The sequence below is a fragment of the Ictalurus punctatus genome, chromosome 19 (assembly GCF_001660625.3).
Source record: "Ictalurus punctatus breed USDA103 chromosome 19, Coco_2.0, whole genome shotgun sequence".
In the NCBI taxonomy this organism is placed as follows: domain Eukaryota; kingdom Metazoa; phylum Chordata; class Actinopteri; order Siluriformes; family Ictaluridae; genus Ictalurus; species Ictalurus punctatus.
Genome location: NC_030434.2, coordinates 9,768,385 through 9,784,306, shown reverse-complemented (window position 1 = coordinate 9,784,306; position 15,922 = coordinate 9,768,385). Strand labels below are relative to the sequence as shown.

The 15,922-nt window shown below is 38.9% G+C and overlaps 1 protein-coding gene across 1 annotated transcript in view; it reads left to right on the top strand.

Annotated features, from left to right (window-relative positions):
* Positions 1-15,922, top strand: part of LOC108279435 (thyrotropin-releasing hormone-degrading ectoenzyme) — a 191,164-nt gene that overhangs the window by 158,226 nt on the left and 17,016 nt on the right. Inside the window, exons 11-15 of the mRNA XM_017493685.3 lie at positions 2,597-2,685; positions 4,266-4,399; positions 4,653-4,708; positions 11,073-11,220; positions 13,249-13,346. Of these exons, the coding sequence (XP_017349174.1) occupies positions 2,597-2,685; positions 4,266-4,399; positions 4,653-4,708; positions 11,073-11,220; positions 13,249-13,346 (525 nt within the window). The remainder of the gene's footprint in view (positions 1-2,596; positions 2,686-4,265; positions 4,400-4,652; positions 4,709-11,072; positions 11,221-13,248; positions 13,347-15,922) is intronic.

Here is a 15,922-nt window from a genome sequence, read left to right as displayed (position 1 = left end):
AGTGTTGCCAGGTTTCAGCAAAATTCCCACCACTCAATACACTGCTGACCACTCCTACTGTTGCCATTTCACTCTCATAAACATTGTTGCATTTGTTCATCAGTAGTCAGTAGTCTTGTTAGGCACATTCATGACCTCATAAATGTCATTTTATTTTTTCTGTTACTGAAAATTTTTATTTTTGAGATGCACATTTTTTGTCAGACAAGGCAATATAATTCCCTTCAAACTAAGGATTACAGGGCCCTCCACTAATATTGGCACCCTTGGTAAATAAGAGCAAAGAAGGCTGTGAAAAATTGTCTTTATTGTTTAACCTTTTGATGTTTTGTTTAAAACAAAACTGCTCTCATCTGTGTTGTGCAATAAAACAATTGCACAACACAGCGCAGGTTTATCTTATATATATATATATATATATATATATATATATATATATATATATATATAATATGAGAAAAATATATTTGAAGTATATTCCAATTGATATTTTATTTAGTACACCTGGGTGACTAGGAACAGGAAATTGTTAAACCATGACAGGGGTATAAATATGAGGTAACACATAGGCCAAATTTCCTCAGTCATTCATAACAATGGGTAAGACCAAGGAATATAGCTGTGATGTGTGGCAAAAGGTTGTTGAGCTTCACAAAATGGGAAGTGGCTATGAGAAAATAGCACAAGTATTGAAAATGCCCATTTCCAACATCAGGGCAATAATTAAGAAGTTCCAGTCAACTGGAAATGTTATCAATCAACCTGGAAGAGGACGTGTGTCTACATTGTCTCACTGCACTGTGAAGAGGATGGTTCGAGTGGCCAAAAAATCTCCAAGGATCACAGCTGGAAAATTGTAGAAACTAGTTGCGTCTTGGGGTCAGAAATCTCCAAAACTACAATCCAAAGTCATGTGCATCACCACAAGTTGTTTGGAAGTGTTTCAAGAAAAAAAACCTCTACTTCCATCCAAAACAATCTCAAGCAACTTCATTTTGCCAGACACTACTGGAACTTCAAATGGGATGGGATTCTCTTGTAAGATGAAACCAAAATAGAGTTTTTATGGCAATACCAAGGTGCTTTTGGCACACACATAGAGGTAGCCATATGGAAAATTTACCTCATCCCCACGGTTAAATATGGTGGTAGCTCTTTAATATTTTGGGACTGTTTTTCTTATCAAATTTTATCAAATATCAACAGATATTAAATGAAAACCTGACTGTCTATGCCAGACAGCGTAAAATGGGCCAGGGTTGGATCTTCCAGCAGGACAGTGATCTAAATCATACATAAAAATCAACACAAAATCACAAAATCAAAGTCCGGCTATCCCAGTCCCCTGACTTGAAAACCATAGAAGTTCAAGTTCATTTCACTTATAAAGCACATTTAAAACCAGCTCAAGACTGACCAAAGTGCTGTACAGTAGACATAATAAAACAATGCTAGAATACAAGGAAATAAATAAAAAAATAAATCAGTTAAAAGCCAAATAAAAAAGATAAGTTTTAAGAAGTGATTTAAAAATAGAAAACGTGTGGGGTGAAGTGAAGAGGAGAATCCAAGACAGTGGACCTCGGAATCTGAAGGATCTGGAGAGATTCTGTATGGAGGAACGGTCTCCGATCCCTTGCCATGTATTCTCCAACCTCATCAGGCATTACAGGAGAAGACTCAGAGCTGTTATCTTGGCAAAATTAGGTAGCACAAAATATTAAATAAAAGGTTGCCAATAATTGTTGCACACCTATATTTAACATTTTATATATATATATATATATATATATATATATATATATATATATATATATATATATATATATATATATAAAATTGTGTTTTGTTTGCAATTGTTTGATATCCATAAGAGCAGGGTATTTTTGTGATTTTTTTTTTAGCAAAAGATCAAAATGTTAAAGAGTAAAGGCAAATTTTCACAGCCTTCTTTGCTCATATTTACCAAGGGTGCCAATATTAGTGGAGGGTACTGTAAGCCTGATGCTAATATGTTCTTTAAATCATAATTACTTGAATGGTGTAATTACATAATCCAAGGGTATTTATTCAGAGAGATAAGAAGCTGTGTATTGCCTGGCTCTACAGGATATTTACTGTGCTGTAATGGCATTAATTATTCTGTGGTGGGTCTTTATTTCAAGGTAATTAGCATTGGCAGGCAGCAGACCATGACCATCTGAGTGCTTGCCATTTTAACAGCGCATACGTGTGCATAACAACTGTCAGGCAGAGTTTTAAAGGATGTGATAGGCTTGATATGCATAGACACAGCAGAACTGCTTCATGACAAGGACGTGTACTGTAAATGCACCATGAATGTTGCTCACTGTCTTGGGTGGATGCATGGTCTATGGTTTACAACTTCTAAGTTAATGTAATCTTGTTACATTCAGATTTTGTAACAACCTTCAGGTTTATCAGCTTTAAGTTATACACTATGTGATGATTAGAGATCTACCTGAGGGCAGTCTGGCTTTTTCTTTTCAAATTCTTTCTTTGTCATTTCTTTGTTCGAGATAAATATATGATCAGGGATGACACTGACACTTCTCTCCCTCTCTGTCTCTCTTAGTTTCCAGTGGCAAATCCCATTGACACTAGCAGTGGGAAACACTAGTCACATATCATCTGAGACTGTCATATGGGTCTCTAAAAACACAGGTAAGTTCTCCCCAGATACAGCACAATCAGAATTGTACGGGAGAATCTGATACTGTAAAGGTCCACTGACAAGATCCGTATTTGTTTTCTAAAATAATGTTCCTATTATTTTAGCTGAATCCTCACCATCTAGTATCAATGTGATCCCTTTGAAAGTACTGTCACCAGAGCAAGTGTTGTTCTTACGTGTTGTACTTGCTGGTTTGTTTGTTTTTTCAATCATTTGTCAGCAGATCATTTCTTTTGGGTCTATTGCTAAAGTACTTTTTTCTAATATTGTATGTTCACTACATGGAAACTAATTCTGTGTCAACTGTTAATGCATTTAGTCCCATTCCACTTCATTCCTGATATGGATAATTTATAGGCCATCTAAGAGATGTGTTGGTTCAGCAATAATTCACATCTAGAACCCTATCTTTTGGGGCCAGTTACACTACAAGATTTTGAATTCAATTTAGGCAATGACTCCCTTGCTGAGGTTCCCTGTTGAAATGGTATACTTTTGAAATGTGTCAAATTTTAATTGGTTCCATTTTCAGCTAATTTTCCTTTGCCTAAGTTTCTTGTCACTGACACAACCATCAAATAGTGAAAATAGTCTATAAAAGCCTCAGACAACCTATTTTTATAATTAGCTTCTTACTGGGGTGAATTTATCAACAACTGCTATATATATATATATATATATATATATATATATATATATATATATATATATATATATATATATATATATATATGAGAAATCTACAGTTTGCAAATTGTTAAGTGAGAGCTCTTTAGTATCACAGATTTCTTAACATACAAACCTGTGTTGCCAGAACGTTTAAATCCAACAGAGAGCCCAAAAGGGATTTTTTGGAGATTTATATGCATTAGACTGCATAAAGACCATGAAAGTTTTGCCCATAAAGTTTTACTCTTTGGAAACCTTTAGCAAATGTCAAGTGGTGTAAAGCACCCAAGCAATCTGATTATCAGTATAAAGACTAGCCAAAGGAAAGGAAATTAATGTCCCCTTTCAGAACATTGATAGTGGATACATGATGCATTATCTATAAATAGCAGAACTGCTTTTCTCCTTTAATCTAAAAGAAATTAAGAGGAATTCTGAAATATTTCTTTAAATGCTTGGCATTGGCATAAGAATTGTGGGTGACACTCTCATTTCAGAGTTTTAAGACTTTTTTTTGTTTGTTTTAAGACTCATGTTTATGAGAATCATGGAAGCATACAGTGTATTGTTGCCATTGGACAGTTTCATTTGTTTCAGCAAAGATTTCATTTGTGCTATGGATCATTTCATTTCATCTTTCATGAGGTTTCTAGATTTTCCTCCGAGCTTCACCTTCCTGTATTGAATGAACAATAATGAGCAGATTCATTAGAAACTACTACAGTCAGGGCACAATTTCCACAATAAAAAGCCTGAGTGAATATAGACATTCCCATTAGTACCCTCCATTAATCATCCAACCTCTAAGTGCAACGGTTTTTGGAAAAGGAATAAAATGTGACTGTCCTAATGATGTCAGGCTGCGCTTTTAAGCATTATCACCTTGCATGTATATTTATAGAGACGCACCGTGTGGGCCACATAGACGAGAAGACGTGGTTACTGGGAAACATCAATCAAACAGGCTACTTCAGGGTGAACTATGACCTTCACAACTGGAAGCTCATTATCCAGCAGTTGATGATCAACCCCACAGTATGCAGCAACTCATTTCTCTCTCATTCTCTCATTTCTACTTTTACTCTCACTCTCAATGGAACTGCTATTCTCTTTGAACCTCTCACTAATTATTTTTATTTTTCATAAACTTGTGCCTATTTTTGGCTTCAGCTTTTGTGTCCTGTTTTGTTATCAATTCATTAGTTCCTGCTACACTACCATTCTTGTGCTCTGTATTACTGTACTCCACTATAATGAAACCTTTTCTCTATTTCCTCCCTGACTGTAGATCATCTCTGTAGGCAATCGTGCTGGCCTGATTGATGACGTCTTCAACCTGGCCAGGTGGGTTTGTGGAGAATTGTTTCTCAGACTTTAAGCAGCAGCCTCATTTAATGTATAGCTGGTTCAGGATAATGGAAGCTTCTTTGCCCATTCCCTGTCTGCTTGAACGAAAGCACAAGTTGGCACTTGTGTCAAAACAAAGCCCAAAGCAAAGCTGCACGGAAAGATAATGGGAGGAACGGAGGAGTGTTATACATTCCTCTGGTCATGCCACTTCTCTCTCCCTCGCTCTCTCACTCGTTTTCTCCTTAACTTATACAAACAACAGCTCTGTGAAAGCATCCAGTAGAGCTCAGTTGTTAGCCCCATTCTCCTAAGGCTCCTTGCTGAGTAGGAAGGCTGAGAGGGATGAATGATGAAATAGAGAGAGCACTGAGCTTGGTATGAGGAGTCAAATCTGTTTCCCAGGATATCACATAATTGTGCCTTGTACAGATGATACAACTGCTGCAGCAGAGCACAAGTGTCAATCTCATTTTAGGTAACAGGCCACATTTAGTCCATATACAGGCCAATAGTACATACTCTTAGTCTAATGTCAGGAGGACTGGGCAAATAATTCAGCCACCAATTCTTCTTAAATGTGATCGTTTGTCAGGAATGTATTCTGATAGGTACATTTTGAATGCACAAATGGTTTAAACATACACTACATGGCTGAATGTTTGGACACCTGACCTTCACACCCATATGTGTGTGTTGAACATCCCATTCTAGATTTAATCCCCCTTTGAGAGCATTAGTGAGGTCAGACAATGATGTTTGGTAAATGGTAAATGGCGCACTTATATAGCGCTTTTATCCAAAGCACTTTACACTGTGTCTCATTCACCCATTCTCACACACCAATGGTAGCAGAGCTGTCATGCAAGGCGCTAGCTTGCCATCGGGAGCAACTTGGGGTTCAGTGTCTTGCCCATACTTCGGTATGTGGAGTCACGTGGGTCGGGAATCAAACCGCCAACCCTACGATTAGTGGACAACCCACTCTACCATCTGAGCCACAGCCGCCACCTGGGTGAGGAGGCGTGCGGTGCAGTCAGCATTACATTTCAACCCAGAGGTGTTCAGTGGGGTTCGGGTCAGGATTCTGTGCAGGACACTCAAGTTCTTACACAGCAACCTTAACAAACCTTCGGAGGTCTTCATGGAGCTCGCTTTTGCACTGGGGCATTGTCATGATGGAACAGGTTTGTCGTCTTTTAGTACCTATGAAGAGAAATTTTAATGCTGCAGCATACAAAGACATTCAAAGTCTAACTTATTTAGTGTTATGATGCATTTTCCGCTTTGTATTAGTGTGGCTCCAGGAGCATTGTTTATATTAGTTTCGTGGCAGGAATGGCTGCAAATGCAGGTAACAGAGTTTGAACTGGGAGGTCTTGTATACTGTGAGTGGGGATGCATTTATAATTGACTTTTCCTTCAGGTTTCTCTAACACCACATTCTAATGAATGTCGTCTTCATTGTATAATTTAATTATAAGTCGTTGCTCAGCTGGAGTGAATATTCACTGCTATATTGCTATATCATCACTCAACGTGTAGGGCTGCTTATATAACATGTGCTTATGTGTGGGTCTTGATTGACAGCTTCCAGCTTGAATTAGCAGAAATAAGCTGAACATGAATTTCGTTGATGCACTCACTGAGCCTGAATTGACATTTTACTCTAAACTATGCAAGGCTATTTCATATAAGCCCTGTTTTATTAGCTGAGTTCATGGAATATCTCCCTAGGTCTATCCCTTGGTTATGTGTAATTGTGTGTGTGTGTGTGTGTGTGTGTGTGTGTGTGTGTGTGTGTGTGAGTGTGTGTGAGTGTGTGTGTGTGGCCATTTTTTATTGGAATATGTTTGGTTGTTTTAGTAAAAATGTCCAGATGGGAAGAACACATGTAAAGATGCAAATGGATTACGGATGTAACTGAAAAATATATACTATTTGGACTGAACAGATGATGTGTTCTCAACAAAAAAAACCTAATAGAGATATGAACAACCGGCGAAGTATTTATTTATTTATTTTTGTTGTTGTTGTTTTGCCAGAAAGCTTCAGCCTAAGTATATGCGTCAAGATCCTGCAGAATGAAATGGATAAAGTCTCACAAGGCTTTTACTTAAAACTTTAAAGAACAGCTTGCAAAAGCTGGTGGAAGGGTTGGCAGGCTTCAGCAAAATACTCACACAAACTACAACTCAAAAACCTCCCAGGGACTTGAAACTATCCCATATTGCTCAGAAATAGGAGAAGGCATCTCGTTGTTGTTTTTTTTTTCTTTTTAAAGGAAACAAGTAGGGTTGCCTGGTGTACCAGTACTACGGTAGTATCATGATACTAAAGTTTCAAAATATAGCCGATGCCACTGTATTTTTTAAACGGTAGCATCAACAACATGTTTGCACTTTACAGGGTGATTGGCATCAACATATGCACATGAGTACAACCAATGCTTTGTGTTTCGGATACTTTTGTAAATCTGGTGGACATTTTTATTTCGGTTTGGTTTACACAAACAATTATATAAAGCTTTACTTGAAGATTAATAACTGAGGCCCACTTTGAGAAGCATTAACAAGGACTTTTCTACTCCCAAAAACAGGAAAGCTGCCATAGAGTCTTTTCCCCACTCTGTAGCCCAGCTCCACTGTTCATTATTGTGAAGCTTATAGGCTCATGTGTTTTCTGACCTGTTCACAGCTTGTACCCAACTGTAATCATTCAGTTTACTAAATGCAGTACACCAGGGAAACAGAGGAAATCAAACAGCCAAGTACTGAACCACGATGAACTCTATAATACTACTTCCCTACATCCATTTTCTATACCGCTTATCCTACTGGGTCACGGGGAACCTGGAGCCTATCCCAGGGAGCATCAGGCACAATCACATTCACACACTCCAGACACCTTGGACATGCCAATCAGCCTACCATGCATGTCATTGGACTGGGGGAGGAAACCGTAGTACCCAGAGGGAACCCCCACAGCATGGGAAGAACATTCCAACTCTGCGCACACACAGGGCCATGGCAGGAATCGAACCCCCAACCCTGGAGGTGTGAGGCAAACATGATAACCACTAAGCCACCGTATGCCCTTATTATACTACTTCTACAGTGACTATACTCTTTAATGGTTTAATAAAGAAATGGGATTACATTAATGCTTTTTGAGTTTAGTAACATTTTGCTTCTGTAGGTATTTAAGATGGGTTACTACTATTCAAGATATGAGGATGGAAAATATTGATTTTTAGTGTATAAGCATTTTCAGCAAAGATTGTGCTAAACATCTAGCGGCATTGATTAGTCTGCTTTTTCAGAGAGTGTGGACAGATTTCAGTGGGATTTGTGGCGAAGGTTCAGCTGTAGCCTCAGCTGAGTCAGCTTGTCCAGGGATCATGGACAAGGCCCTATAACTCACTAGATACTGAATGAGATTGATGCAGGATCAGAGTTATAGTCATAAATTCCCGCGGCTCTGTGTGTGCGGAGTTTGCATGCTCTCCCCGTGCTGCGGGGGTTTCCTCCGGGTACACCGGTTTCCTCCCCCAGTCCAAAGACATGCATGGTAGGCTGATTGGCATGTCCAAAGTGTCCGTAGTGTATGAATGGGTGTGTGAATGTGTATGTAATTGTGCCCTGCGATGGATTGGCACCCTGTCCAGGGTGTACCCCACCCTGTGCCCAATGCTTCCTGGGATAAGCTCCAGGTTTCCCCGTGACCCTGAAAAGGTTAAGTGGTATAGAAGATGGATTGATGAATGGAAGATGACTCTGTAGACGATGATTAGAGATCCAGGTGGCTGGAAAGCTAAAGCCTAACTCACAGGTGTTTGTATATACTAAGGAGTTATGAGGCAGGTCAGTGTTCCTGCCTCTTCTCATTCAGTGGTGTTGATTGTTTGTTGTTCAAAAGGAAGTCCTGGGATGGAATTTCAATTCACACCTCCCCAAAGACTGCAATTTAGGGACTACTGGCCATGCTGAGACTACATTTTAACAGGCCTTTCAAGCAGTCTTGAGTAACCAAATTCTTCTAGAGCTTTTTACTGGGGATTTTTTTTTTTTTTTTTACTGAGGTCACTATAGCCCAGTCATATATTGCATAAATAAAATACTGACCTAGTGACTAAATAAATACTTATTGTGCATTATTAGTTGATCTTCACAGCAATATGTGTTGAGTAAGAAAATGTTTAATCGGCATGTAGAATCTGTGTTTGTGGTGAAGAGAACATTTTTGACATGAAAACAGAGAATTGCAGCTTGAGACATACCTGATCGGTCACTTATTGATCACTTATCAATCACACAGTGCTGGCTCTAATAAAGTGTTGCACAGCATTAAAAGACGATGCCATGGTTCATGGAACCAAGTTATACACCATCTTAACCACTGCAGCCCATTATACATCTGCATTTCTTCTTAAGTGAATGACTTGTCTTGTTTGTCTTAAATTATAGATTTATGTTGGCTTGTTTTCTTTAATTGTTTTCATATTTAATATTTCTTTAGTAAATATAATTAAATACATGGGTTTCACAAGATTTTCATTATGTGTGTGTAGGTAATTGAAATAAATATGATAATTAAACTTGTCTAACTTGTACATAAAAATGATGGAACTTATTGCAAATTATAGTACTTGAATCTGATCAATCGAGGTTTACTTTAGTTATGTGTACACTCTGGATCACGAGTAGGATATGATTTTTTTTCAATCTTTCATAAATAACTAATCTATACTGTAAATGCTCCTTTGAACATTTTACGAATAAATCCGGCGGCACTGGGGTAGTGGTAGCTCAGAGCCAAGCTGCCACTGTTGGGCCCTTGAGCAAGGCCCTTAACCCTCAACCCTTAACTGCTCAGTTATATAAAAAAAAAATTAGATGGATATAAGTTGCTCTGGATGAGGGCTTCTGACAAATGGCATGAATGTAAATGTAAATCCATTTGTACCCAGCTTCATTAATGAGGCCCGGTTCTCAATCTGGCTACCAGAACACAGCCACAAACCTTAAATATGTCAAATTTGGATATTTACAGATGAGTTTTTAGCCAACAGTACCTTACTCAATGCTTTATTGTGCCTAAACTGTAATCTGCCATTTTCTTAACCGGATACTGTACATCTCAAGGAAATAACACACATGGCTGGAGAAGCTGCCTCTGCAATGTGTTCTTCTTCTGGTGCTTCTAAGTGAACATGAGGGATAAAGGAGCATCAAAGGACCAAGCAATATGCCCATTATGCAGATGAGCTTTTGTTTGCTTTTTAATAAACCATGAGGGATTAAGGCACTGATGTAATTTATTTTATCAGCTGTCTTTAAAATATATTGCATATGTGCTATTCTCTCCACACTGTCCTCCTGTCTCATGTCAACCGAGCTAGTCTAATTCAGTAGTTACACATTAATGATTGTGTTTTCCAGACATAAATTAGTACACAAAGCAACGATGAATGATGAAGTTCTAAATAAATGGACTAAATAAATGGAGGTGGATGCATGCCCCAAAAATTTGAAAACCTCTGCATTAGACTGCTCATGAGCTGTGCCGCTTTATTTATTTATTTGTTTGTTTGTTTGTTTGTTTGTTTATTTATTAGAAATGGGTATGCCTTTAGTTAATATGCAGTGAATGCTGCTGCCTTTCAGTTGGGTCCTGAAATCTAAATGCATGACCAAAATTTTTGTCCCTACTTAATAAGTACCTTTGACAAAAACCTGTGGACCTGGTTGTAAGTGCTGCTTTGTGGTTGCTAAAAAAAATATCCTTAGACTGTTCCGTTTGAAGCCTTTCTCCCTGATATTTGGTACATGCTCCCTCCTCAGTTGGTGTTCTCGGCCCCCGAGGAGAGCTGGGGCTGAGATGGATGGAAGAGGTGTAGTGACTAATGTTTGTGATAAAATATTGAGTCATATTTGCCTCAAAAAGCCTCTGGAATCTTACCTTGTGTTTGATATGCTGCTCTTGGTGATAGTGGATGGGGTTTGAACTTTTCTTCCTATGCCGATACCTTTTATCCTCCAAGCATCTGATAGTTTATGGATTTTTGCAGCATGAACAGAACTGCCGCATTAGAGGAGAATGTGCTTTCAGAAGAATTTTTCCCTGTAAAGCTTTATACATGGCAGTAAGCCTCCCTCAAATAGTGTTATGATCTATATACTCACAAAAGTTTAACTTTGCTATACATCTATGTCTGGATCACTCTTTTCCTTTTAATCTTTCATCTTCTTTCTGTCTTACTCATCTGCTACTGTCTCTTTACTCTTCTCTCTATTTTGCATGCCTGCCTGTCTCAGAAAATCTATCTCTCTACAGTATCTCTCATTCTGTGTCTCTGCAGAGCTGGCTATCTCCCACAGAGCATCCCTCTGCAGATCATCTGTTACCTGTCTGAGGAGGATGAGTTTCTGCCCTGGCATGCTGCCAGCCGAGCGCTGTACCAACTCGACAAGCTGCTTGACCGCACCAAGGACTACAGCATCTTTAGCGTAAGCGAACCTCCATTAGCCCTTGTGAAACTTCACCACTGACCTGGTATCAACATCTTTGTGGAGTTGAAACCCTGTTGATCCCTATCAGCCTTCAGGACTAAAATGAGTTTAGTGTATTTGACATACAGTAAGTGAAGCTCCATTAGCCTGTCTGAGCTTTCAGTAGTGATCTTGAGTCAGTTAAGGGCCTAACAGTAACAGGAAACTGTAGGACACGTCACCACAGAGTTGGCTTCAGTAATGAGCTGCTTCACAAAGATGTTAGATGAAACTGCTAAACCATGAATGCTCAGTCTTTATTCTGTGTCACCTGCTCCTATGAGTAGGGATGTCACGAGAACCAATACTTCGGTACCAAGTTCGTACCAACATTCTTAAAAGGTGATGGCACTTGTTTTTCTGCACTAACGTTGGAACCGTTTCTAATAGAGGTACTGAGGCTGCAATTCTTCTGGACCTGATGGGGCCCGCAAATATGCGCAAGTGTTTTAGTCGGTCATCAAGTAGTGAAGAAGAAGAAGAACGCCTACAAGCACACGGGAAAAACTACAGAAGATTAGCTTAGCTTAAGAAATTTAGCTCCGTCCCGACTCGTTGAGAGGAAAAGAGAGGAAAGCTAATGGTCCATCATGCATCGCCATTCAGCCCGTGTTCTGTCAGCTAAATGTAATCTAATGTCACTAATAATTTTTCAAATGTTCATGCTTTTAATAAATCTTTTTGGCCTGCCACCATATCAGTGAATTTAAAGTAATGCTTGCATTCAGAGTATAAGGTGTGTGTGGGTGTGTTTGCGCAGGTGTCTGTGTGCATGCGTGTGTGTGCGCACGTTTAGGAATGCACCTCCACTCATTGTCAGACAGTGTTTGATAACACTCCCCAGTATCAGCCAGAGGAGGATGTCCTCCGGGAGAGTTTTTAATTAATTTTTTTTTATTTTATTTTTATACCACACTGTGTGTGACTTTGGTATCAAGTATCGTGTACTTTTGGTGCAATCGGTACCGACTACTAGATTTTTGGTATCGTGACATCCCTACCTATGAGTAGTGTTTTTTTCCTCTGATGGGAGTTACTTGCCATGTTTGTCTGTGAACTTGTTCATTCTAACTCACTTGCTGCATAGCGGGATTTTATAGTATTTTGATTCTCATCTTAGTAAGGAACCATGACAAGCCACGATAAATTAAGCAGTGCCTGCTGTGGATACACATACACAAAAACACACACAATCACAAAGTATAAACTCTGGAGGAAGTAACTGTCTGCCACTGCTTAGTTGTAATTTCTCAGTGGTAAACCTTAAACACATTGGATGTGTCATATCACCCTGCAGCTCTGATCTCCCACTGAAGCTAAGCATGGTTGGGCCTGGCCAGTACCTGTATGGGAGACCTCCTTGGGAAAACTAAAGTTGCTTCTGGAAGTGGTATTACTGAGGCCAGCAGGGGGTGCTCACCCTGTGGTCGATATGGGCCTAATGCCCCCAGTATAATGATGGGGACAGTACACTGTAAAAGCAGCACCCTTTTTCAGATGAAGCGTTAAACCGAGGTCCTGACTCTCTGTGGTCATTAAAAATCCCAGAACATTTCTTGTAAAAGAATAGAGGTATAGCTACTAGGGGTATATATCACTCTCCTCTGCTCTCCACCAATAGCTTGTGTGTGGTGGGTGTTCTGGTGCACTATGGCTGCCATCACATCATCCAGTTGAATGCTACACACTGATGATGGTTGAGGAGATTTCTCCCATCACAAAGTAAAGCTCTATGTAAATCTAAGGAATTATTATTATTAATTATTCATCCCGCTTTAACATCACCAATCATCTGCCAGTGTATATGTGTTAGATACTTACTAGCCGTACTGATGTACTAGCTCTCTCCCTTATTCTATCTTCCCTTGTACATTCTCTCATGTATTCTCTCTATCCCTTGCTGCATATTTCTGTTGTTTGCTCCCTCCCTTCCTCCATTGCTTATCTCCTTCTACCTCTCTCTTTCTTTGTGTCCTGTATGTTCAGAGCTATGTGTTGAGGCAGGTTGAGCTGAAGTATCATAAGCTGGGCTGGCCAAGTGTGAATGCAGATGGCTCCTTCCTGCAGGCCACCTATCAGACTGAGTAAGTGCCAAGGCATTCACTGCTCAAATGAGAGACACACAGTGCATACCTGTACAATCTTAATTTGAGATTTACAGTTAAGGCACCACAAGTTTGCATACACCTAGGCTAAAGATATTCAATAAAACATATTTAACAATTCCACACATTATATGCTAGACAGATTTATTTCAGCTTTAATTAAATATAGCAGAATTCTACTGGGTCAAAACTATACATACACCAAGTTGACAGTCTCTTTAAACAGTCTGGAAGATTCCAGAAATTGATGTAATTACATTTAGAAGCTTCTGATTGGCCAGTTGTCATAATTAGGAGTTAACTAGGAGTGCACCTGTGGCTGTATTTAAGGTCCGAGCTTTGGGGAAACTACCTTTGTGCCCTTGATACCATGGGGAAATCCAAGTGACTCAGCCAAGACGTCAGAAAAAAAATTGTGAACTGCCACAAGTCCGGTTTCTTCTTATGAGCAATTTTCAAACAACTGAAGACACCACAAGCAATACATACAGTTGTACAGTACAGTGCAATAGTCTTAGGCACATGCAAAGAAATGCTGCACAGCATGTTGCCTTCAAACATAATTCAATTATATGTTTCCACATTTAAAAAAAAATACTATAAAGAGCAGTAAACTGAAATAAATTAACTAAACTAAGTCAATATTTGGTGTGACGACCATTTGCTTTAAAAAATGTATTAAAAAAAGTCTCAGGTGCAATTTGTGCAGTTTTAAAGTGTTATGGATTTCCCCTCGCGCTGCGTGCTGAAGCATTCATCGAGCATTAACTGCCCAAAGTGCAACAGCGCATGCTTCCAGCTTTTCATTAACATTGACTTTGTTTACGATTACACGGATGTTTTGGTTTGGTTTCTAAGCCCCTGTTATGTTATTGATTCTTTCATAATGTCTCAGCTGTTTTGTGTTATCCCTCTTTGATTATGCTAATTATTTAAACCTCGTCGTGTGTCTTTGTTCGGTGCGAAGTATTGAGTGTTTCTGTGTTTTCTGTTAGTACTCCACTGAGCCATTTTGATCTTTGTTCTCGCTTCATGATTTTGATCTTGTTTTTGTCCTTGCATTATTGATTCTTGTCTAAGTCTTGTTTATGCCCGTTTGCCAATCTCCTGACCCCTCACCTGTTTTTGACCATGTATTTTGCCTTTCAATTTGGATTTTTCTTCCCGTCTCTTAAATAAAGCTTTATCTGCACTTGCATCTGTTTCCAATATCGACTTTACATGACAATGTAAAGCTAATGGAAATTAGCTGGTACTTTTCACTGAACATCTTGCAGAACCAGCCACAGTTCTTCTGAAAAGTTGTCTCTTACATAATATGCTACTTTCTTTACTGAAATACAAACATTTTTCTGTAATGTTTAATTTTGTGCTGGAAAAGTAATGTTTGGAAATCTAACATGTTTTTTGTACTGACTTGATAATGTCATAACATAAACATTTATAACAAAGTTTGTACTAAAAAAATAGGGTGCCTAAGACTTTTGCACAGTACTGTATGTACAAATATAAAAATCTTGGGACCACACAGACACTGCAATGTTTAGGAAAGAGGCACAAATGAACTCTCACTGTTGAACAAACCTTGGTCTGAAAGGTTCAACTAAACCCCAAGACAACTACAAAGGAATTGGTGAAGGAGTTGGAGATATCAGGTACCAAAGTACGTAATCCACCATTAAGGCATGAGAGGCCATCATGCCAGGAAGAAGCACCTACACCTAGACCGACATAACAACGCCAGACTGCAATTTGCAGGTGATCATGCCTTTGGAGGAGTGTTCTATAGTCAGATGAACAGAAATCTAACTCTTTGGTCATAATCATCAGCTCTATGTATGGAGGAAAAAGGATGAGGCTTTTAATCCAGTGAACTCCATCCAAACTGTGAAGCATGGGGGTGGCAGCATCATGTAGTGGGGATGTTTTGCTGAAAAAGGGACTGGTGCACTTCAGGAAATAGATGGCATCATGAGGAAGGAAGATTGTCTAGAAAAACTATAGCAATGCCTCAAGACATCAGCCAGAAAGTTAAAACTTGGTCACAAGTGGGTCTTCCAGCAGGACAGTGATCTTAAACACACCTCCAAAGTTGTGATGAAATGGTTTAAAGATAACAAAGTGGCCATCACAAAGCTGTTACTTGAATCCCATAGAAAATTTGTGGACTGAAAAAATGTGTCTGAGCTGAACCTGACTGAGTTACACCAGTTCTGTCAGGAGGAAAAACTATTGTGAGAAGCTTGTGGAAGGCTACTCCAAGCAGTTCAAGCAATTAGGAGGAAATGCCAACAAACACAAACAAAGTGTATGGAAACTTGTAAGCTCACTGAAAATCTGATATAATAAACAAATGCTGAAATAAATCTGACTCTTAGCATTTATTTTGAAATGACCTCTTATGGAAATAAAGCAGGAATCTGAATTGATTTAACACAGGAAATGTATAGTAACATGAAATTGGTGGAGTTGCAAAAATTCTGAGTTTGAATGACAAGATGTATGCAAACTTTTGGCCTCAACTGTAACCCAGTAAACTCTTCTTTTATTTTTTG